The 25,548-nt window shown below is 41.9% G+C and overlaps 1 protein-coding gene across 4 annotated transcripts in view; it reads right to left on the reverse strand.

Moving 5' to 3' along the window:
- Positions 1–839: 839 nt before the first annotated feature.
- Positions 840–25,548, reverse strand: part of Bcat1 (branched chain amino acid transaminase 1) — a 90,483-nt gene continuing 65,774 nt past the window's right edge. For all 4 annotated transcript variants that reach the window (XM_059256343.1, XM_059256345.1, XM_059256342.1 and 1 more), the window contains exons 7-11: positions 15,827–15,969; positions 10,732–10,817; positions 8,549–8,689; positions 6,153–6,227; positions 840–2,920 (exon numbers count right to left, since the gene is read on the reverse strand). In XM_059256343.1, the coding sequence (XP_059112326.1) occupies positions 2,879–2,920; positions 6,153–6,227; positions 8,549–8,689; positions 10,732–10,817; positions 15,827–15,969 (487 nt within the window). In that variant the 3' untranslated portion in view covers positions 840–2,878. The remainder of the gene's footprint in view (positions 2,921–6,152; positions 6,228–8,548; positions 8,690–10,731; positions 10,818–15,826; positions 15,970–25,548) is intronic.

Below are 25,548 nucleotides of genomic sequence, written 5' to 3' on the forward strand. Positions count from 1 at the left end.
TGTATTATCTGTGCACCATATGCATGTAGGTACCCCTACAGGCCAGAAGAGGGCATCAAATCCCCTGGAACTGGAATTAAGACAGTTGTGAGCTGCCAGGTGGGTACTGTGAACTGAACCCTGGGTGCCTGCAAGAGCAGCAAGTTCTCTTAACCACTGAGCCATCTCCCTAGACCCCACTACAGCTTGTTTCTTTCAGCAGGAAAAAACATGGCTCCCTAACCAAGTGTTTCAGTCACTTCCCCTTCTATTTGTGCCTCTGCAAGCACAGGAGGCCAGAAATCGCCCATTTATGCAGTCCCCCCTGTTTCTCTGTGACAGCTCGAAGCACTTCTCAGGACCTGAGGCCTCTTCTTAAGCACCCTTAGTAGAATCCTTGATAAACTGATTCTAATAACCACATTTCCATCAGCAAACCACATTAGCCAAGGCTCCGATTCTCTCTACCTTTCAAACGCCTGGTTTTCACATGTGTTCTGGGGAAAGCTGACAAACCAAGACATGCAAGATAAGCTAACCATCCTCTTAAACTACCAGTTGTGTTTAGTTATGTTTATACCTGCTCACATGGGACTTGCTGAATCTCATTGGATCAACCCAATTAAACAGGAAATAATTGCAGTCAGTTATGCAAATATCAGCAATAATATTAATTTGTTGATTGCACCCAACAGATTAGCCTTACATGTTTCTAATGCTATTCTGCCTTGTGCCTTAAATGATCAATTAGTGTTAGGATTAGTGAGTCTTGATGAAGGGGTAATTGCCTGTTGACAATGTAACCCTCCTGCTGCATTATGCCCCTGCAATTGAATAGACAGTGCACAAGGAAAAAAATATTCCAGACATTCCTTTTATGCCTACTTAAGAAGTCATTTCAAAAGTTGATCTCCTGTCCTGTTACTTCAATGGCAGACTGAGCTCTGTATCAGACGTCCAGGTTTTTTTTTTAAAAACACATGTCCTGCCTTCCGTTTTAACTGAGTCTGATGGAAAGCTCAACAGGTTTTTATGTAAGAGGTCATAACATATGCTCTCTAACCATCACACAGGCCACTGTTAATTTAGAAATGTAAAGTCTATAGTGGACTCGGGGCAGACAACTCAGCCTGGTCATTCTGCACTTCTTGACCGCTAATACACCTGCAGCTCTCCCAGACAGATACTGAAGATGAGGTCAAAGGGCGTGGGAAGCCAGAAGCATCTCTGAGGATGCTGCCTCATGAACATGTGCAGGAAAGGATGGAGAGCAGCTGGACACCCTCACCCAAGACTTCAGTCACCAAGGGAAAGGCCCACGAAGACATATTTTTACCATCTCCTTTCACATTCTCCTTCTCCCAGTTTCTTACTGTTTCTGTCTAAAATACTCAACAGCTAAACATTTTGGAACAGAACCAAAGTGCTATGTATTGTTAAATGTCTCTAAGGAATGTCTCTAATGGATGAAGTTTTTACAATGTGTTCCCCTGGAATGCTAAAGAGACCCAAGTTTCATCAGCAAGATGAAAGCCACTGTGACCAAGAAGCCACAGTACCATGGTTGAGAGCTGACCTTCCAAGGGTGAGTGCTTTCTATCAAGGCATGACTTTCTCCTGGATAAACTGGAAGATAAAAGAATTCTTCACTCACAGTTCCTAAACAAGGAAAACACTCTCTGGAATTATTCTGTTATCTCGCCAGATGCTCATTAATGCTCACCTAAGAGAATGTCACAAAATGCAGATTAAGATCAAAATCCAGAGTGTATCTCCCTACCTACCCCTCTATTTGGCATTTAACATTTAATGTACAGCATCTGTAATTTCCATGTGGTTGTTATTTTATCATGAATTCTGTCCAGGGCAATCATTTCAGTTCCAATAATAATAATCTTAAAATATAAGATAATTCTTCCAACTGACTGATGTCTTCCATGGACAAGAAAGACAGCTTGAGGTACTACTGCTACATGTTACCAGAATTAGGCATGGCTCCCAAGAGGGCTTCAGCATGGAGAGACGGAAAGTATACTTCTATGTTCATTTTTATAGTAAACATGTGCTGAATACCTATATTGTGCTGGGCTTTGAGGACACAAAGATCTCGAAGGCATAGGACCCCTAGTCTCATTGCAGCACAGTGAGCAGCCAGTTATAATACTATGTAAAGAGGACGGGGGGGACAGTGAGTGTGAGCCTCACAGACACCCAGAGACTGGGGCAGACCATAACACCAAGAAGGGACAGACTGCCTTTAGCTTGGACTTAAGGACCTACAAAAACATGGAGGAAGGAAATCCAGGGGACCAAATTTGTTAAAAGAAAAAAAATCAAGACATGATAGTACACAACTGTCATCCCAGTATTCAGAAGGCTGAGACAGGAGGACTGCCATGAGTCTGTGACCAGCCTGGCCAGACATTAGGGAATACTAGATCAGCCAGACCAGCCAGGGCTACCTAGGAAGTCCAACTCCCAACAACAATAACAACAACAACAACAAAAACTCATAGCAAAAAGCCCTGTCCTGTGTGTTTCTGACACCAATGAGCCACAGGGATGCCACCTAGGAAATGTCCTCGGGTCATCCTTCTGCGCATACAGAGGTCTCATTGGTTGAGGAACCCTACCTTCTACTAAGGAACAGACATTTGGATCTTGTGCAGGACAGGGTAGGCATTTATCATCATCTTTCCAGAGAATGCTACAGGAAGCAATTACTACCACATTTACAGGTAACATTTGGCATTGGCAATTTTCTGTGGCTCAAGGAAAAACCTCCACTTGGTAAAACATGAACTCTGCATCTACAATATGCAAAACTACTAACAGGTGGTCACGGTTGAGGGCAGAGGTCCGTCTTCTGTGGCACATCACCAACCCACGGGGGTTTCCATCAGGGTAACACTGTTGTCCAGTCGCTCTCCACCCTTCCGTACTATGACAAAGGCAAAAGCATGTGTTTCAGTCTAAAACAGACACTTGAGCAAACCCTCAGGGACCCGAGCAGCCACAGCTGTACAATGGGCTCATTTACTACAGCAGAGAGAGGGCTTGGCTGTTAAGAGCATGTACTGACCTTCCAGGGGACCTGGGTGTCCGCTTACAAATGTCTCTAACTCCAGCTCCATGGGATCCAGTGCCCTCTCTGGCCCCCATGGGCACCAGCACTTACAAGTGCATGTACCTCCACTTCTACCATCCCCTTCTACACATAAGTAAAAATAAATCTTCTACAAATAAAAAATCTGGTAAATCAAGTGTGTCAACATATACTTGTAATCCCAGCACTTGGGTGATGAAGGCAGAAGGATCCACAGGAGTCAAGGCTAGCCTGGGCTCTATGAGACCCTGTCTCAATCAATCCATAAAATGAAAATAACCTTAGTATGAACCTGTAGCTGCCTTTTCCCATCCTAGGAAATGGAGCTCATTCCTCACACTGCTTTCCCTGATACATGAGGCCGGGGCTCCAGCTACCCAAGGCAGGTGTCATGGTGTCAATATCCACTGTGTTAAGAAAACACGAAAAGCGGCTTTGGAAGAAGACTGTGACACTGCAATCAATGTGATGTCAGCTGGGTCTCCTTCGGTGGCTCTGGTTTGAAGGCTTTTCCCCAGGGAGGTGCTACTGAATGACAGCAGAACTGTAGGGTGTAAGGCTTGGTCACTGGGGCTATTCCCTTGAAAAGGGCAGTGGATCCAGCTAAAATGCATGGGAACCTGCTACCTGCCAATCTCAGAGACCAATGTCGAATCTCTAAAACTGTGAGCCAGACAGGCCTTTTCTTGTTATAAAATTACTAGCCTCGAGAATTTTGTTTTAGTACTATGAAGCCCATCAATGCCACATTATTCAAGACATTTCTCTTATCTCTTCTTAGAATATGTAAATACTTAAGAGCAACATATGATTTAGTTTAAAAACAATTTATCTTGGCATCTCATTCCTTCTTTCAATGAAGAAATATTACTGTCCGTATTCTCTACCCTAGACCCTGTGTTAAACCCCAGGAGACATAAGAAAGTAAAAAACTCCGGCATTAAAAGAGCTCTAGGAGGGGACAGACATAGGACAATTATAATGGAACTTCCTGGTCTTAGGTAGCTCAAGAGGTATTTAAAAAGTTCCCACAGGGGTTCAGGTCTAGCCTGATCTACACAGTAAGACCCTATCTCAAAAAAAAACTGAGTGATAAAAAGTTCCTGCATGGGATGAGCGCCAAAGGTCGCCATGACGCTATGAGGCAACCACACTGTCGGGTGTGGTAGTGTCATGGACCAAAGAGCATTTGGAGAAGAGAAACTACCCAAAGAATGGAAGCCAAGATGATTAGGGTGGACAGAAACACAAGAGCAGACAGCATGGCCAGCGTTGTCCAAGTTTACCTCTGCTTCTGTAAAAAAAACCAGGAGTGCTTTTCCTTGTTGATTAGAAAAAGAAAGAAATGGGGGAAAGAGAAGAAATAAAACAACCTTGTATTGAACTCTCCCCCTGCAGCAGGTATTTATTGTAACCTAGCACCCAGGACCAATGTGGATAATTGGCCCCTTGGGACAAGAAATTAGCCTAGCACTTAGAATTATAGACTTTAAGTCAGATCTGAGGTTTCAAAGACTTCCCCCTGGGTCATACTGGCAAGAGCCTTGGTTTTTCTTTCTCTTGTTTTTTGTGGTCGTTACTTGTATTCAATTTTGTGGAACACTTTGTAGGGAAACATCATGTTTCCATGTAACACCCAAAGAGATCAAATGTCAAACATGATGTAACATCCTACTCTTTTTTCTCTCAGTAATTACTAAAATTATTTTTCTTGGAAACAGACAAGCTAGTCGCTTGGCTAACAGAACCAATTTGCCATCTTGTAAGAGGATAATTTGGAGACTTGAGGACACAGCACAAAATAATTGAGGGAACAAAGATGTGGTTTTGATTAGGGATGGTTGGTGCTGTTGCTTAACAAGCGGGGATATGTAGGGTACTTGTGCTTTGTGACTGACTCTGAGTCACTTCCAATCTCTTGTGCCTGTGCTGATGACCTCTTTGCCTCTGTTCAGTATGGGTTCTGAGTGGACCATTGGGCTTTTTTGTCTGTTTTTAAAGATAGGCTCTCTTGTAGCCTAGGCTGGCCTCAAACTTGCAACATATTGGATAGCCATGAAGTTCTGATCCTCCCACCTCAAACCCCAAAGTGTTGAATTGTAGGCACACACCCAAAACACTGTTGGTTGTATGCAGTTCGACCCAGGGCTTCATGCATGTTAGAAAGCCCGCTACCAGTCAAGCTACATCCCTAGCCCATGCTGGATTCGGTGCCTCCATCACTAAAGAGCATAAAGGGAGAGGGAAAAGTTCTATTTTTCTCAAATGTTCTACCATGTGTATCTCTTACTATCTTTTTCTTTTCCCATTGTATGTGTGTTATTCATGTGTATGCATTTCTATATGTGTAGACACATGTACATGTGGGCACACATGTGCAGATGTGTGGAAAGTCTCAAGGTTGAAACTCTTCTACCATATCTCTAGAGGGAGGGTCTCCCAATCAAGCCCAGAGCTCATGGATATGGTGGTCTTACTAACCACTTTCTCTGGGGATCCCCTGGCTCTCTTTCAGAAGCTGGAATTACCAGCTGGGTTGCCATGTCCACCCAGCATTTGCATAGGACTTTGTGCAAATAGGGACCTGCACACAATGAACAGCAAGCATTTCAATCACTGATCCTCTAGGTGCATCTTTTGTATTTCAACTTTTTTTTTTTTTTTTGAGACAGGCCTCACTGTGTATCCCTGGTGGACCTGAACTCCCTACATAGACCAGGTGGGCCTTGAACTCAGAGATCCCCCTGCCCATACCTCCCACGCTGGGATTAAAGGCGTGTTCCACCTCACCAAACTGCTTATGAATATGAGCCCCAAGGTGAATTTCTTTTAATATTTTCTTTAATTTTTTGTTGTATCTGAGTGTTTTGTTGCATGTATGTGTGCACATGTGTGGAGTGGAGGCACAGGCACGCAAAAGAGGGTACCAGATCTCCTGGAACCAGGGCTGTGAGCTGACTTGTGGGTTCTGGGAAATGAACCCAGGTCCCCTTCAAGAGCAGTAAATGTTCTTAACCTCTGAGCCATCTCCCAGCTGCCCCCAACCCCAGCTGGTAAAAATGTCTACCTGGATATCAGTCAACTTTCCTAAGATGCGGCTTGCAAGCTTGGGACCGTTCTCCATTGTTGGAATGTGCAGCATCTGCAAAAGAAGGAAGAGAGTGGTCTGAGGGTGTGAAGCACACACGGGCGTGACGGGAAGATGCGCAGCACGCCCGTGAGATGAAGGCAACGCCTCGAGGCCCAGAGAGGCACCCCAACATACCTATCACACACACTACCTCCGACAACGGAGTCTTTTCTGCTCAGAATCTGAATAAAAACCAGTCAGCCAATGACAGCGTGTTCATTTCCTACCAACTCAATCAAGGGCACAAAAGGTTGGAATGCCGTTCTTCGGGACAGTGTGAGGAATTCAGGAGACAAGAAGGGGTCCCTGAAACAGTAGAAGAACTCAACACAGGATTCTAAGAATTCATAGGGTGAGTAATCGCCCTCTGTTGAACCCTCTGGCAAGAAATCAGAGCTCAAAGATATTTTGCAACAAACGAAAGCAAGTCATTTCAAAGGAATAAATTAAAGCAAGTCTCATCTCCATTCACAAAAGGGATTTCTGAACCTGGTCTGGGACAAGTCATACATACCTCCAAGGGCTACAACTCTCATGAGAAGTCAAGGTTAAATCCATAGCTGAAAGAGATTTCGTGCCCTTAGTTTGTATCTGAGCCATGCCCGTTCATGCCTTGCTGGCTGGTTGGCTTTTGATGCTTTGATTTTAATAGATAGTGCATATTCTCAAACACTCTTCTTATTATACCTTTTAGTATAATAGGATAATTGCAGACCCTTTGGGCTCTAAATGCCTCCCAGAACCATTTAGGAGAAGCATTAAAAATAAGTTAACCTTTGTAAACTTTTTATTTGTAGAATAGAGTTAACAATTGGATTTTAGTTACTAAAATGGACCAATAACATACATAGATACTGCCATAAAATACTCAAATTAGCCCCTTACAATCTCTCCTTCCTCTCTCTGCTTTTCTCTATCCCTCTCTGGTACTCATGCCTTCCCTCATGTCTCTCTGCCACATGGACATAAAACCAGGTAGTTCTTCCACAGTGAAATAATCTGTATGTGAAATTGTGTCAGTAGCCACATCTGAAAAGCAAATTCTAAAATGTTAAGCAAAACATAATAGTAATAATAATAATAATCCCAATAAGCTGACATTGTAATGTTGTTCATAAATCAGAGGAACTTACATTTAACGAGTCATCTGAAGCAGTTAGTCTTGTAGGAATAAAAAGCATACCCCTACAGAATAATGCCTACACTGTTACAGACTGCCTATACGCCTACAGAATAACATTTACACATTTACGGAATGCCTGTAAAATAATTCCTATCTTTTCACTCTAAAGATAGAGGCTGACCAGATGTGCATGAGGATTAGATTTTGCTATAATAGGGAAAGCCCTCCAACTGGCAAGATAATGCATTTATGGTACAAGTAAAATTGGATAAATGGGGGCGGAGAGATGGCTCAGTGGTTAAGAGCGCTGGCTGCTCTTCCAGAGGACCCAGGTTTGATTCCCAGCACCCACACAGTGGTTTATAACCACCTGTAACAGCAGTTTCAGGAAATCCAACACCCTTTTCTGGCCTCCACAGGCACTGTATGCACATGGTACACATGCAGACAAAAGACCCATACACAAATAAAAGAAACAAATCTGTTTTTTAAAATTAGACAAATGCAGTAAAGAGGTAAGTATTATTTCCTTACAACTAAATCCTCGAGCTGCTTCAGAAGATCTGAGTGAGCACAGTGCACACCACTCGAAATGTCTGCACGGTGGTCTACACAACGCTGACAACGGGAATCGAGGCAGATGAAAGAACGGACAGTCAGTTCTCACGCGCACTTTGTACCTACTGCCCCTCCGCTCCAACTGCAGCAGCTGGGAAGAACCGGCAGAAACCAGAACACTGAGACCCAGCTACGTGCTCTGCAGCCTACCTCGGCAGGCGGGCAGAAGAAGGAGGTGAAGAGCTCCACAGTTGCCAAGGACAAGGCTGCCTCGATCTCATGTCCGAGCTCTCACTGAATCTCCAGAAAGACCCAAGTGCTGCGCCAGCTCAAGCCCAGCCAGCTCAAATTTCCCTTGCACACTCTATGACTCCATTAAGTTACAGGTAAATGTCTACATTTTGTAAAATTCCATTCATTCATTTACTTATTGTGAGCATCAGGTAGTGAGGATGCCGTCAAGCGCATGAGGCGGTCAGAGGGATGCTAAGCTGCTAGAGTCAGTTTGTCTCCTTCCGTTACGTGGGTCCCGGGGACCGAAACTCAAGTTCTCAGCCTGGATGACAAGCGTCTTCACCACTGTGCCATCTCACCAACCCCGGGGCACAAACTAACTTTAGAAATGACTGACATATAGAACTATTTGTCTTACCTGGCCCTTGTAGAGAATGTCTGAAACCGGGCAGACGACGCAGGCCGTCCCTGAGCCAAACATCTCCTTCACTCTGTTCCCCTCCAGGGCAGTGGTCAGGTCATCCATGGTGAGGTATCTCTCACACACCTTAAACTCACCCTGTTTGGAGTATTAAAAATGAAAAAAGAAGAGAAAAAGAAAGTCAGTGCTTGTCTTTGGATCTGGCTGAACTTGAAGGTGTCATAATGGTCCTCTGGGAGAAGCAGGAAAGGGCACACTGTGTGATTGCCCTAGCACGTTGAGTAGGAAAGGACACAATGTGTGACTACCCAATGTATTGAGCAACCTACTTCCAAATGACTGACAACTTTCACAAATGAAGTCATCAAGATGTTCACCTGGGTTCATGGCACATTTTCACACATGCTTATGTCAAGACTTACAGTTGTCATGGATAAGGTCTCACACACTAACTCATTCTAAGTGCTACTTACTACATTTTCCACATCTTTTATGATTAAGAAGAACAACTGACTGCATCATATATCAGTACAAGGACAGCTGCCATTTACCAAGTATCCACCACATGCCAAGGTCTTTAATGCATCATCCTCTCTACTTTACAGTTGAGGGCATTTGGTTTCCAGAAGGTAGAGGGGGCTTCCTTAAGACCAGTCAGCTAGTAAACAGTGAACCCTAGATTTGAACTAAGCCTTATCTGGTTGCCTTCAAAACTGGTAAAAATCATAAACTTAGTTCATACGGCTGAAGCAGTCACTATTTGTTAGGAGCCAATATTTTGACTTTACACCAAGGGGTGTTGTGATTTTGTTCAAAATTAAATAAATTACTAAACAATTTGTGTTCCAGAAAAATCAGCAAACATTACTGAAAACAGTTAAGGTCTGTGTTATAGAGAGAAAAAAACAAAAACAAACAAAAACAACAACAAAAACAGTATAAACCCATCTTGCAAATGAACAGAATCGTGTTTGCTCAGCTCATCCTTATCTCTGGACTAGTTCCCCTGCCTGGCAAGTTGTGGTGCCTCCGAGTGCCTCTTGGCATTTTGTCTGTTTCAACATAGCTTTAAAATGAATTGCAGTTAAGGAGTCAAGAAAGACCCCTCCATAATAACCTGTTTTCCAAGCTCAGGAACCGGAGGTGCGGGACACTCAGGCTCACACCTTGTCACCGGGCCTTCTATACTCGGTCCATTTGTTCTCTTAGTAAAACAGAAATTACTGAGCTTCAAAAAGCCATCTTTCCAAGGGCAGACATAGTTGGGACAGGGCAAGCTGTCTGAAATTAAACCAACAGTTTGCAAATGTCATGCCCAATGTGCCAGCCAACTGGCAGCAGTTGGGTCTTGTCTACTCTGGACATGGTAGGATTATTTAGCTAATGTCTTCTACTTTCAGTCTTTTCCAGGGAAACTGCTGGTCCACTATGAGATAATGCGTGTGTGTCTAAACATCTGTCCACTAGGACTGTCTGGCCACAGTGTGCTCAAAGCCTTTTCATGGTCTCTGGGGATCTTTAGAACACATGGGTCACAAGGACCAGCCAAGAAGCCATGCTAGTCAGCTAGCCAACTCCCTCCCACATCTACCTTACAAACACTGTCTTTGGCATGAATTTGAAAGTTTACTGAAAACAATTTTATATTTGCTTTGAGTGTTTTTAATTTTAAAATAAGCATGTGTAGAAATCTAAGACAACAGGGTGGGGGGCAGTAGAGGGAGAAAGACAGACAAATCAACATTATGCTGATATTAATATGTCAATGAAAATCTGTAGCTCCTCTAATGGTCGTGGGCACACTGGAATAAATACAGAACATGTCACCAATGCAATGAGGAATAGTTTACAGTTGAAGTTAAGGGCTGGGTGCAAACACCCAGTGTAGACCAGGTAAGCGGTAGTAGAAGACACCCTGTAAACAGACTGAGATTAGTTAGAAACCCTCCTCACTACGACAGCCTGTTCAGCTGGTTCTCTGTGTACTCTACTAAAAAGAATACTTACTGGCTGGTTTTGCCAACACAGACCTTCTAGAGAGATCTTTTGCACAAGGTAAAATTTGAAGATTAGATAACATTGGTGGGAACCACAGGATATGATATCATTGCAAAGGGGGGTCATTTTTCATGATTCTTTGTGTTGGGCTCATGGGAGTTGTTCGGATCAAGGGCACGCACCCACTGTTGTGCCAGCTCTATGATGCTCTGCCTCGTCACACCTGGGAGAATGATGCCATCTAGCGGAGGTGTCGCCAGCTCTTCCTCTGTTAATTAGAAACAGGAATGTTTACAAAATTTCACTCATTAGACATGTCACAACAGTAGCCATTTTTAAAACCATTTCTGATAATTTGACAAATAATAAGCATGCAGATAATTAATTCCACTGCCCTGCATCATTAGGTTTCTCAAACCTCTACTCGCTTCTCATAAGAAGACACAAGAGAGACAGCCCAGTGGGTGAGAACAGGTATTGCTCTGGTAAGGACCAGAGTTCTGTTCCTAGTACCCACCTAAGAGGCTTACAACTGCCTGCAACTCAGCTCCAAGGGATCTAGTCCTCTTTCAGAATCCATGGGCACTGCACTAGTGTGCACATTTCTCCACACAGATGCACACACACACACATAATTAAGAATAAAACAAATTTTCTTAAATAAGCAAAAACAAAAAAAGGACCAGCAAGATGGCTCAGTGGATAAAGGCATTGGGTCCCAAGTCTGTCCCCCTGAGTTCAACCCTCTGGAAACCCCATGGTAGAAGGAGAGAACTGATTCCCACAAGTGGTCTTCTGTTGTCTTAGGGCTCTCCCAGGCCCCTGAATACAGTTAAGAACTTTAGAACTAACTCATTTCAATCCTTACTCTACAGGAGTAACAAATGTGCACTTTCCCAGGCTAGTGACAGTGAGAAAAAGCTGTGACCACACACCAATGTCCTAGCTCTGGGACCACTACTTTCTGTCTCGAGGTGGGGTGGATCTAGGCTCTTCAGCTTCATAATGGTTACCAGAATAGAGATCTGTCCATCTCTGTGTGCCCCAGTCCCTGCATCATGTCTGGCCTAGCACTGACGATGAGGTTTTTTGTTTTGTTTTTATGTGTATGGGTGTTTCACCTACCTGTACGTATGTGCACCACATGCATGCAATACCCACAGAGGTCAGAAAAGGGGACCAGATCCCCCAGAACTGGAGTTACAGGTTATGAGCTACCACTTAAGTGCTGGGAACTGAACCTGAATCCTTTGGAAGAGCATTACTCTGAACTACTGGGGCATGCCCCAATCCCCTATAATAAGTATTTTTTTAATTTTACTAAATGAATGAATGAACCATCTTTGCTAGGCTATACAGCAGTTTGATTTAGAGAGTTTATTTATTTTCTGAAAATTGCTTTTTAGAAAGAAGAAATTGGTTCTGGAAATGTTCCCGAGGCTACTTGTCATTTTAGAAGTGTTAATGATCTCAAAATAAATGTGTTTTGTGATGGCTCCTTAGCTAGACACAGAAATGCATGAGTGTATGTGTGTGTGTGTGCAGTTTTCACACGTGCATAGACCTTTCCTACAGTTAGTTCAGCTCTAAGACAATACTGAGTTAAACACAAACAGCAGCCTTCATGTGTGTAAAGGCTGTTGTGTGAAATGAATTTAGCATCCAACTGTAACCACCAGCCTGAGGTCAAGAGGCAGAACATCTGTTCCCCTGTTTCCCAGACAGGGTGAGGACATGAGGACATTTGGGTGAGAAGTAGTCATTTTCCTCTGCAAACACAGACACACTCCCAGGAGCCAGCCGAGAGGGAAACACAGCCTGCTGCTCAGCAGAGGCTGGGGGTTGGTTACTGCCCTAAGTTCTATGACCCATTGTTTTCTCCCCCTCCTCACCCTCCAAGGAGAGCTACACAAGGATTGTGTTAGATAGTGTTAGATCATGGCTAGGACAGAGAAGAGGACTGAAGAGGCCCAAGGGAGAGGACTCTTTTTATTTCTTCTTATTGTATACGTGTGTGTGTGTGTGTGTGTGTGTGTGTGTGTGTGTGTGAGTGCCTGTGGGTCTCCTGGAGCTGGAATTACAGGCAGCTGCCAGACATAGGTGCTGGGAATCCAATTCGGGTCCTCTGGAAGCAGAGCACTTGTCCCTGGCCCACTCACTCCCACCCCCTTTTGCCTAGTGATGGATAACCCAATGGAAGGAGCACACTGAGACTAAAACCAGCTTGGGCAAGTCATAAAATCTAACTCCTATTAAGGACTCGTGTATTTTGCAAGAGGCAGTAGACAAATCACTCATTCCCACTCTGATCTTTACTCACAGCCATGCAAGACTGCTGTGACTTCTCAGGAACAATTAGTCACCAGGACAACTTCTGGAGCTATGATGCAGGTGGTGGTTAAAGTCCTTGACATCTCCCATAAATAATGACACTGCCTTTTCTGAATGATGTCCCTGTTTGTGCTTGTGGTGGCTTGTGGTGCTGGGTGGGTGGGAACAGGGAGAGGAGTGGGCAGGGAGAAAGACATCTCCTGAGCACAGGACGGCAGCGTCAGCCACCTCTCTAGCATCACTTCACATATATGTTTATGAGAAGTCCCAGTTTGAAATCCCACAAATTCCAGCATAAATTTTGTTTCCTTACATTTCCAAATGCAAACAGCACGAGTAGAAATATGTCTGGTGTGTCTGGCTGAATCATATGCCCAGGCCAGAGGAGACAGCCTGGCAGAGGCGCCCAGGGCCAACTCACCCTTGATGGAGTGTAAGGCCTTGTACCAAACCGGAACACAGTGCTACATTCAGCCTCATCTGAATCATCTCTTCCCCTTTTAGCAAAACAAAGCATGTGTGAAGAGGCCACCACTAAGCAACAAGCTCCTTTTAAAAATGGATACTGAAGCTGAGACTGGGAGCTTGTACCTAGAAGCATCATTTAATTCTCTGTGTGTGTGTGTGTGTGTGTGTGTGTGTGTGTGTGTGTGTGTGTATGAGCATGTGCATGCATGTGGGTGTGTGCATACATGCAGAAACCAGAGGACAACAGTGAGTCTCTTCCTCTATTGCTCTCTGCCTTTTTTTTGAGTCAGGGTCAATCTGCCTGTCTCCACCTCCTAATGATGGTGTTGGAAACATGAACGGCCAGCCACACCCTGACTTCATTTCACATTTTCAGTGTCTATAAACAATCGGAAAAACATAAACAGGTCTAAAAATGTGCTCCTACATCTCACAATCAATATCCTAATGGTCAGTGCAGGCCGACTTTGTCCCTTGCTTTGGATCATTTAGCTCAACACCATATAAACTGTCAACACTTCACTGAACTCACATCAAAGCCTGACACTGAAGCATTCAGGATGCTAGACACAGCCCTGAATTTCAAGCCACATATATTGGCACATACTTATAACTACAGCATTCCACAGCTTGAGGCAGGAAGATTCCTCTAAGTTTGAAGTTGGCAGAGACTATAGAATGTGGTCCTACCTCAAAACAACAACAACAAAAGCCAGGTGTGGTGATATTTTATTTGTGCTTTGATAAATAAAGCTTGCCTGGAGATCAGGGGGAAAAGGCCAGCCATTTTAAGTAAACAAAGTCAGGCAGCACATGCCCTTAATCCGATCACTTGGCAGGCAAGGTCTCTCTGTCTGTGTTCAAGGCCATACTAGGGAATAGAGTCAAGCATGGTAACACATGCCTTTAATCCCAGTACCAACCATAGAGACCTGGAGGTCTGTACAGACAGACAATGACAAGGAAGTGAGGTAGCTGGGCTAAAAGCCAATGAGAGGGCAGAAAAGCAAGGCATATAAAGGCATGGATAGACAGGAAGTAGCTCGCATTTGGAAGCTACAGAGTGGGTGAGGTAAGGTTGGCTGGTGGCTATTCCTATTTCCCTGATCTCTAAGGCTTTCACCCCCATATTTGGCTCCATGTTTTTTATTTAATAAAACAATTTAGAAATTCGTCTACAGCCAGGTGTGCTATAATCCCCCACACTCAAGAAGAGAATGGAGGATCAGAAGTTCAAAGCCAGCCTTGGCTGCATAGTGAGTTCAAGGTTATCCTGGGCTGTATACACAGGACCTTGTCTTAAGAAAATAAAAGAACAGAATGTCTGTGATTTACATGTAGTGGCCAAGAGTCAACAAACACGGATCTACTGGCAACCTCAGGATATACCCTGGGTTATATTTAAAAGTGCAGCTTATTTTGTGTAGGAATATTCGGATACATGCATGCCAGGGCATTCAGGTGGAGGTGCAAGGACAACTTTTGGGGATGGGTTCTCTCTTCCCACCTTGTGGGTGGCGAGTGTTGAACTCAGGTCATCAGGCTAGGCGGCAAGCACTCCCAACCTCTGGGCCTCCTTGCACCCTAAGAGTCTAGGTCAATCAAACAGAATGCAAAGAAAACCTGCAGGGCTTCTGAAATGTTATCAAAATGTGTAGAAAGGACACCAATTCTGAAGACAATTCTAGTGAGAGAGAGGTGCGGAGAAGTGGTGGAGCCCTGGCAACAGGAAGAAGGGTCCTGGCTTATGTCTTCAGCACCACAAGGTCAAACAGAAGTCAAAGGGCCATCGAAGTCAAGCCTAGTGGAGCATGCCTGGAACCTCACTGTTCAGGAGGCTCAGACAAGATGGCAACCTCAAGGTCAGTGCGGGCTGCACAGTGAGTTAAAACTAGCCCAGGCAACTATAGAGAGCCTCAAAATAAACAGTAAAGTGGGGGCCACAAGTGTAGTTCTAGAGAAAGCTTGCCTAGCATGTAGGAGTTCAGTTCCAAGTTCTGAAAAAAAAAGGAGGCGAGCACTAACCGCCCCCATAGTCAACAGACGGTTTACTAGCACATACTACGTGGTACAGATTGAACTACTACTGAACTAACCAAGACTCATCACTGAAGACTGTTGTGACACTAGGAGACAGCAAAGGGGAGGAAAAACGATCTGTTTTTAAGAAAAAAATGTATTTTATGTACATGGGTATTTTGTCTGTATGTCTTTACATTGCACACGTGCAGTGCCCACAGAGGGCAGAAGACTGCATTGGATCTCTGGAAACTAGAGTAACAGACAGCTGTGATCTACCATGTACTTGCTCAGAACCCAGGTCCTCTGCAAGAGCAGCCACTGCTCTAGTCTGCTGAGCCATCTCTCCAGCAGAAACAAGACTATAGAACCATGTGTGACGTAGGCTCCACAGCAGCCTCTGGACCCCAGTCCCTGCACCCCTGCCACCAACTGTCACGTCCCCAGAAGAGCAATTACCTCCATTTTCATTTATCCAGTAGAGGAACAGATTCATCGTGCCCACTTCAGTTATCTGGTCTTCCTTGCCATACAGCCAGAGGACCTGCTGACAGCCATTCTCTGCTGCCTCGCACTGTGCCAAAAGGGACGCACCATAATTGCTAGTGAGGAAAAGAAAACCTGCTGATTTATATATGTGTCACCCTGTGCCCCCAATCCACTCTAACAATCTCATTATTATTCATTCATCTGATGGTGTGTGTGTGTGTGTGTGTGTGTGTGTGTGTGTGTGTATGCACTCATGTGCATGTATAAAGCTAGAGAACAAATCATCAGTCAGTCTTCTAACTAAGTGAGCTGCTATGCCCACCTTCAAGGCTTAATCAGACACACACACCCACATATAGACGCAGACACACACATCCATACACCCACACATAGACACACTCACAATCCATACACCCACATATAGATAAACACATACACATCCATAAACCCACACATAGACACACACACATATACTCACACATATACCCATACATCCACAGACACACACACACATACACTCACACATAAACACACACATATACCCATACACCCTCACATAGACACACACACAGACACACATGCAAACACTCATGCATGTATGACATTATCACTTTAATACATAACTCTATCTCCAGAACATTAAAGAAATCAGAGACTAACAGCAAAGAAATCTATGTTCACAGACCTGCCCAGCACCATCACAACTGAGCAGAACCACATGCATGCCCCAGGTGCCAAGGAGAAAACATGGGCCTTCTGATGCTTTCTGGGAAGAGGAAGCTAGAGCCATAGAAGAACGAAGTAGGGCTAGAGGTGTTGATATTTCCCAAAATCAGTTTCTCAAGAAGGCCAGTATGCTGATTTGCAAAGTTTGGCTTTGATGATCACACCTTGGCCCTATGTCTTCTAGCAGCTTTGAATGCTTGGAATAAGGTTGAAGAATCAGGAAAGAGGACTGAGTCATTTACTAAAATGGTCCAAAAGAAGGTTTCACTGAAATTTTGCAAAGATTAAGTCCAGCTGTAAATAAAATGTTATCAGATCCAGAAGTTACACAAATATTAATTGAATTTCGGGCTATTGAAAATTCTAATTCTGAATGCAAAAGGGTGATTAGGCCTTTAAAGACAAGATCAGCACTAATAGATGAGTGGATTAAAAATACAGCTGATACTGGATCTCATGCTTATGATGCTGCTTTGATAGAAGTAATTTCTAGAAATTTTAAGAAAAATCAAAAGGTCAGGTGTTTTTATTGTAGTAAACAAGGCCATCTAAGGGATTGTAGGCAAAGTTTTCCTAGAAACAATGTTTTTTCTAAAGATAATCTAAACAGAGGCCATAGCCTTCTAGAATACACAGAAGGTGTGGCAAAGGCCGGCATTGGACTAATGAATGCAGATCAACATGGGACAGGCAAGGTAACCCTTTGCCACCTGAAAATGCCTCAAGGGGTCTCTCACTATCAAATTTGGTTCAATCGTTTCCTGTCAGCATTGGAGAAATTCCTCCACAGAGCAGTTAAAAGACTTAATGCCTGTTGTTAAAAAACACACTACTCTGGATGACAGAACAGCCTCACTGTATTAAAAAAAAAAATTTCTGAGAGACCATAAAAACATGAATTTTGGCAAACTTCTATAAATGATCAAAGACCAAAGCACATATACTAAAAATACAAATAAATGCACTGTAATCAAAGGTTTAGTTGACATAGGCACAGATATAACAATAATTACACTAAAATCTTGGCATCCAGATTGGCCTCTTCAGGAGGTAAATATTCAGATTCTAGGGATTGGAACTTTATCTTAGATAAAGCAAAGTAGAAGGTAGGTTGAGTGTACAGGGCCAGAAGGACAGAGAGGAAAATTAAAGCCACAGGTAGCTAATACAGCAATGAATTTATGGGCATATGATTTGTTACAGCAATGGAAAACACAGGTTAGCATTCCTCCAACCTCAGAAACAAACCATAAAATAAAGAATGCTTCTGAGAGAGATATTAAAAGTATTATCAAAAACAGTCACCAACCCTTCAGGTTGTACGTAAACAGGGCACAACAGCTGCTGGTCTTTCAAAGTCACCAACAGCCCTACCTTTAAAGTGATTAACTGACAAGCCTGCCTGGGTGTATTTAAAAGACTGCTTTTTCACTATACCTTGATAAGAACAGGATAGAGAAAAGTTGCCTTTATGGTGTCTTCTTATAATAATTCTCTACCTCTTAGAAGACAGAAGATACCAATGGAGGGTCTTGTACAACTGCTAATAGAAATTATAAAGTTTCCTCAATCTATAATTTACCACTGAAAGGATAATATCTTACTAGCTGAGTCAGATGTAGATACCTTAGAAAAAATGTTTGATGAAAGTAAAGAGAATTTGTTGATGATTACAAATTGCTATTGAAAAAATACAGAGAGAAGATTCTATTAATTACCTAGGATATGATAGTTTTATAAAAAATTCAACCACAGAAAGAATAAATCAGGAGAGGTTAATTATGATCTCTTAATGATTTTCAAAAATTGCTGGGAGATATTAACTGGCTATGGTCCACAATTGGATTAACGACTCAAGAACTAACTAATTTGTTTCAAGCCTTCAAGGAGATAAAAACTGAAATAGTCCAAGAAAATTATCAGCTGAGGCTGAGAAAGAATTGGCTTTCATAGAAAAGAAATTACAGGAAGGACATGTGGATTATTAGGATCCAGAGCTTGATTGTATTCTGCTTTTTGGTTTTTTTGTTTGGTTGGTTTTTTGTGGGTTTTTTTTTTTTTTTTTTTTTTTTGCCTTCTACACATTCTCCTACAGGAACTCTTATACAGAAAGAAGATAATATTTTAGAATGGATATTTTTGTCACATAAAGACAGTAAAAAATTAAAGACCTGTATAGAAAAGTTTTCTGAATTGATTCTGAAAGGAAAATTGAGACTTAGTCAATTAACATGAATAGATACAGCAGAAATTAGAGTGCCTTTCACTAATGCTGAAATTTCCTCATTATGGACAAAAAATGAACACTGGCAGAGCTTGCAGCAATTTTTTGGAGGGAGCTTAACAACAAATATCCCCAAAGCAAGAGACTTCAGTTTATAAAAAGAACTAATTGGATCCTTCTTCACATGTTATGAGGAACACCAATTTCTGGAGCCCCACAATCTACACTGAATCAAATAAATCAGATTATAAGTCAGGAAAAATAAGTAATGTGGCTCAAAGCACTTATGATTCAGTTCAGAAATCAGAGTTATATGCTATTCTCATGGTATTATTAGACTTTTCAGGGCCTCAATATAGTTACTGACTTCAATATGCAGAAAGAGTTGTTTTACATATTGAAACTGATGAACTTATTCTAGATAATTCAGAATTAACTTTGTTATTTATTCAATTATAACAAGTAATCAGAAGTAGAAATCATCCATTGTATATAACATATTATCAGATCCCATATGGGCCTGCCGAGCCCTTTAACACAAGATAATGATGAAATTGATCAGCTATTGGTAGGAAATGTGCTAGAAGCCTCAGAATTTCATTAGAAACACCATATTAACAGCAAAGGTTTAATGAAAGATTTTTCTATCATTTGGAAACAAACCAAATTATAAGGAACTGTCCTACTTGTTCTTTGTATAACCAAACTCCACTACCTGCAGGAAGTAATCCAAGGGATTTTCAAAGAAATGAAATTTAGCAAATGGATATGTTTCATTTCGTGGAGTCTGGAAAAGTATGTGCACCATACCATAGATATATATTCAGAATTTCAATGGGCAACTGCTTTGAGTTCTGAAAAGGCTGATTCTGTAATCACGCATTTATTAGAAGTTATGGACATCATGAAAATACCTGTACAAACTAAGACTATCAATGCTCCAGCACATGTGTCTAGGAAAATGAAACAGGTGTTTACTTATTACAATATAAAGCATATTACAGGTATACCACATAATCCTACAGGACAAGCAGGTATAGAAAGATCTAATTGCATTTCAAAAGATTAATAATAATAAAATCATAAATATTAACAAATATTAATAAAATAATGCTTAATAAACAGAAAGGGGTAAAGACCCCCAGAGATAGATTACACAATGCTTTATTAACTTTAAATTTTTTAAATGCTAATAAGAAAGGAATAACGGCTGCAGAGACAATAAATAATAGAAAAAAATTGCAGAATTAAATCAGCCTGTATACTTTAAAGATGCGCTCACCTCAGAATGGAAACCAGGATATGTGTTACATTGGGGAAGAGGTTTTGCTTTTATTTCCACAGGAGAAGAAAAGCTATGGATACCATCAAAATTGATAAAAATTAGATTCGAACAGGAGAGACCTCTTGATTAGGGGAGGTGATACTTCATCAACCAGTGTGACCATTCAATCTAAACTAACTTATAAGACTAACAAATGCCTTTCATTTGATCAGATATAACCTACCAAAAGGGAAACTCTCCAAAGTAGGGCTAGAGCAGGGTTTTGGTTTTGTCTTTTCAGGAGAATGAAGGCACACAACTAAGGAATCTGAAGACTAGTAAACAAACGAGACATCAGAAGAAACTGTCCCAAGAAAAAGAGTAAATTGGCCAATGATATAAAACACATCCAACAGGAGAGAATTTCATAAATCTTCCCAAATGTTTGTTTCTGCTGTTCTCTCTCTATATATATAAAGCAAATAGTCTTTTTGTAGTCCCAGGTCAGTAAAAAATTAAAAGTAGCTTTGAAGTTGGAATGTGGCTCTCTCCTTCTTTAAACCTAAGCATATGTTAAATGTTAAATGAAAATTAAAAATCTCTGTTTCATGTCAAAAGAGCCACCTGGTATGGAACAGAAAAACAACCAAAATTAAGGGACTATTCTATTGTCATTAATCTCATAATCCTTTGGTTTTATTTTGACCCTTTAAAATGTTTTTTAAGGTATAAATATTATCTCAAAATATAAAAGATTGTTTTATAGCCAGGTGGTGGTAGTGCATGCCTTTAATCCCAGCACTCAGGAGGGAGGCAGAGGCAGGTGGATAGATCTCTGTGAGCTCAAGGCCAGCCTGGGCTACAGAGTGAGTTCCAGGAAAGGATCCAAAACTAAACAGAGAAACCCTGTCCCAAAAAAAATTTTAAAAAAAGATTGTTTTGTATATGTATTTAAACTTTCTGTTGTGATAATAATAGCCATATAGAGTACTAACTAATTCTAGAAATAGGTTTCATCTAGCTTCCTGTACATGATTTTGGGCATGAGTCTAAAGCAGGTAACTAGGAACTAAGTTTGTGTTCCCCAGATATAGTTAACAGATTGTGGTCCTTTAACCTTTCTGAGATCTGCTGCACATGACATTTAAAACGTTTAAGTTTTCTTCAGTGAACCATGACCACTCCTGGTAGTGACCTTTGAGGTCTCTAAGATGATGGGGCCCTGCAATGATGAATCCACCTAGATTGTGGTAACACTACTAAGCTGACAAACACCATCCAAAGATCAGCTTTGGACTACAAACTTCAAAGTGGTTAGCTAACATGGTCTAGCCTCACAGAGTACTCCAGTCAGGACTTCAGAGAAGCCCCACACTTTCCCATCACCCGAGACCAGACAAGAGCTAGCTCTCCCAGGACTTGACCATTATCTTAATTTTCTCAGGATCCCCAAACAACAGCAAGTAACTTTAAGAACATTATGCCCACATTCTCAAGAGTAGGGTGGGTGGTTTTTGGTCATTCAATAGATTATAGATGTTTATCATTGTTTAACAGGGTTGGTTTCAAGTTGTTATTGGTCATGGTCAGGGAGGAAACTAAGCAAAGAAGGTTAGATTCAGAGGTCTCTTTCTGAAAAGAAAAAAAGGGGAGATATAGGGATGATAGGATAAAAAGGGAAGATTATTGAACCTACTTTTACACTAAAAAGCAACTATTAATCTCAAATATTTTTTTTTCAAATATTTTATATTGGTATGGATTTTGGTATATTGATTCAAATTTAAGGTTATTTTTGTTAGAACATAATGGATATATGTTTCTACACTTCCTTAAGGTATTGTACCTATATAGCTCATTTAAAAATTTAATGTGAAGTTCTAGTGCTTGAAAGTTATTATTACAAACTTTTGAGGATAATTAAGAAATGCAGGTTAGTAGTTAGTCATGTATAACAATCAAACTTATAGCCAGGTTTGGTATGTTTTCAAGGTCAAACAGATATATTTTAGATAGCTAGATGATCTTCAAATACTTCAATGATCTACAGAATATGGCATTTGAGATATTTTAATAACATAAGGCTTTTCATGACAGTGAGCTACATCTGTTCCTGGCAGCACCAATTTACTTCAGAGAAGATGATGGGCATCGAAGAACCTCCATATGGAGTTTGCTTTCATTTGTGGCAAAGCTAGCCATTGGGCAAGAATCTGCCCTTGCTGACTGTTAACAGTATGGTGTTCAAACTGGACAAATAGGACACAAAAGAAAGGACTGCTCAACTTTGCCAAGACAAAGTAGGACAGTCCTTCAAAATTCCTACTTCTGTCTGTCAGACATTCTAGGCCTATAAGCTGAAAAGATGGATGCCCCATTACCTTAGGTGACTGTCTAGGCAGCCAGATGTCTCTATTATTTCTATAGTTTTAGAAGCTGTTTGTTCTGTACTTCCTGCTTACAGATAATATTTCATCCTTCTCTGGTCTCTGATGGTATTGAAGACTAGGTAGTTATACCATTTTCTTTATTACCAAATTAAGAAAAGAAACTTACAAAAGAGATGTAAAGTGTATAAGGTTGAGAGATATAAAAGCTTAAGTAGTTTATCTAAGAAAATGTTTTAAGGTCTAAAAAGATACTTTTAGGATGGTAATACAAGTTATGATAAAAAGTGGTTTAGGTATAAAACTGTGGACTCATCAAGATAGGATAGATAATAATTTCTCTGAATTTGCCAAATACAAATGGACTGGACATTGTGAATGTAGTTCTTACCTAATAATTGTTCTTACTGTATAAAGTTTTACTGTGATAGCTAAATCCTTTCCTTTTTATTTAGACAAAAAGGGGGAAATTTGATCATACTGTGACAGTCCAAGACTGTCAATAAAGTTAGCCTTGAATCAGGGGGTCAACAACTAGCTAACTGGAATTAGCCATAGAGATTTTGGAGAACACAGGATACGAAACAACAGAGAAGCATTGGAAGGAATAAAGAGGGGCTTAGAAAGGTTCAGGGGCCTTTCAATCTGGGAAGCCTGGAGATCAGGGTCAGCTGGTCATTCTTCTGCTGCTTTCTTGATCTATCAGGTTTTTGCCCCAGCATCTGACTCCTGAGTTTTTATTAATGATAAAACAATTTAGATAAATACTTCAGTGCCTGTGGGGACCAGAAGAAGGGATTAGATCCTCTGGAATTGAAGTTATAGATAGCTGTGAGCCACCATGTGACTGCTGGAAACTGAACTCGGATCTTCTTCAAGAGTAACCGGTGCCCTTAACAACTGAGCAACCTCTCCAACCCCATTTATTACTTTTCATAAGTAAGAAAATACAAAACAATGCCTGAGGATGTAGTTTAGTGGGAAAAAATTTCCCAGCATGCACAAAGCATTGAATTTGATTTCCAGAAACTAACTCACATATACTCTCTCTCTCCCTCTCCCTCCCTCCCTCCCTCTCTCTGTCTCTGTCTCTGTCTCTGTCTCTGTCTCTCTCTCTCTCTCTCTCTCTCTCTCTCTCTCTCTCAGGGACAGAGAGCACATGTCAGACCCAAGTCTTTCTCCCCCAACATCTCTAATTATTCTAATCCACTTATAATTTTGAAGAATTGGTGGTCTCCAAATCCAAGCCTGGTTAAGGTATACTTGACATTGTCTCAGCTGAGAAAACCATAAGCCATACTCTGGATTGAAGCTCCAATAAACTCTAGTAAAGTGTTTTTTTCAAACACTTCCATTAAAATACTGCCCTGGACCACCAAAAATGGCTCAGCAGGTAAAGGTGCTTGCTGCCAAGCCTAATGACCAGAGTTTGACCCCCAGGACCCACCCAGGAAAAGGAGAGACACAACTCCCATGAACTGTCTTCTGACCGGCCTTACATGCCATGGCATATGCATCGACACATAAACACACAAATGAATAGAATCACTACAGGATAGATAAATGTTTAATTAAACAAATGCTGCCCTGAGAGGGGAAGGAGGAGAAACAGGATGTGAGAATTAGCCTGAAACTCAGGCCTGGCTGTGAGCCACGTGGGAAACAGCTACTTAAGCCATACATCTCCGTTTATCCCCGAATGCCTCAGGCTCTAGAGGTTTGGAAATTGAAGTCCCAAAGCTTCTTTAATGTTTAAATGGCCTACATTTCTCTCTCTCTCTCTCTCTCTCTCTCTCTCTCTAGTGACTTCAAATAGAAGCCAAAGTGTGCTGGTTTTATTATTCCCTGATGTGTAAAGAACACACTAGCATACAATGTTAATACATGAAATGGTTGGACAATCCCCACAATTTAATGCAGGTGGCACCTTAAAACCAGAAGCAGAATATTCTCTCCCCGAAGTGATGTCTGCACCCTAATCCTCAGAACCTATGAATTTGTCAACTCACTATGGCAAGGACTCTGGGGATAGGGTTAATGTCTTCATGTGGCAACCATGATGATGGCCCAGGGCCCACCATGACACACATTCCTCACAGGAAGGTTGGGAACAGCTCGCAGTGGGAAAGAGGCTGACTGACTTTGAAACTGATGACATGGAATAGGTGACATGGAACCCAAGGTCAGCAACATGGACAGACGAGACCCTGGAAGGGGCGAGAAGTGACCAATTGTATGAATAATAGTGGCATGAAGGATGAGGAGGAGACTTTAACATTCTGTCCTATAAGGAGATATTCGGATTCCATGCTGAGAATCTAGACACATATATGAACAGCTTCACGCATGCATGCTGTTACTAGTTTGTTCTAGGTTAACCTCTCTACCATCGCCCTGGTCTACACTATTCACATTCCAAGCAGAGACTGAGCGCAAGTATCCAAAGAATGATGAAAGCGTAAGAACCTGTAACAAGAGACAGGGAGGGTGGGAAGATGGCCCAGTGGTTAAGAGCACTTGCTTCTCTTGCAAAGGACCTGGGTTCAGCACTCACATGGCAACTCACAGTCACCTAGAAGTACAGTTTCAGGGGATCCAAGGCCTTTTCTGGCCTCCAAGGACACTAGACAAGAACACAATTTACAGTCTTGCATGCAGGCAAAATGCTCACACACATAAATTTAAAAACAGGACAGACAAGGACACCATGGGTCTCAGAAAACTGCCCTGACACCTGGCTGAGCTCCAAATGGGCTGCTTTGTGCCTGACTCCACCCCTAACCCCCATAATGCTTGCTGGCTGCAAATGAGATGTGAGACGAGATGTTAAGATGTAATTCTGCTGTCATCTCAGATCACAGACTGAATAAAGCACACCTTAATTAAAGCTTCCGTCCCTGCCTCTGCTCACTGGCATTTATGGTGAAAGACAACATGAACACTGATATTCCAGCAACACAAATACACACTCTCCACACGCGTCTGTGTTCGCTTGCTTGTGTGTGTGTCTGCTTATGGCATGTGCAGGTGCCTACAAAGGCCAAAAGAAAGCATCAGATCCCTGGGAGCTGCAGTTCCAAGCTGTTGCAAG

This window comes from Peromyscus eremicus, chromosome 3 (genome assembly GCF_949786415.1).
Source record: "Peromyscus eremicus chromosome 3, PerEre_H2_v1, whole genome shotgun sequence".
NCBI lineage: Eukaryota > Metazoa > Chordata > Mammalia > Rodentia > Cricetidae > Peromyscus > Peromyscus eremicus.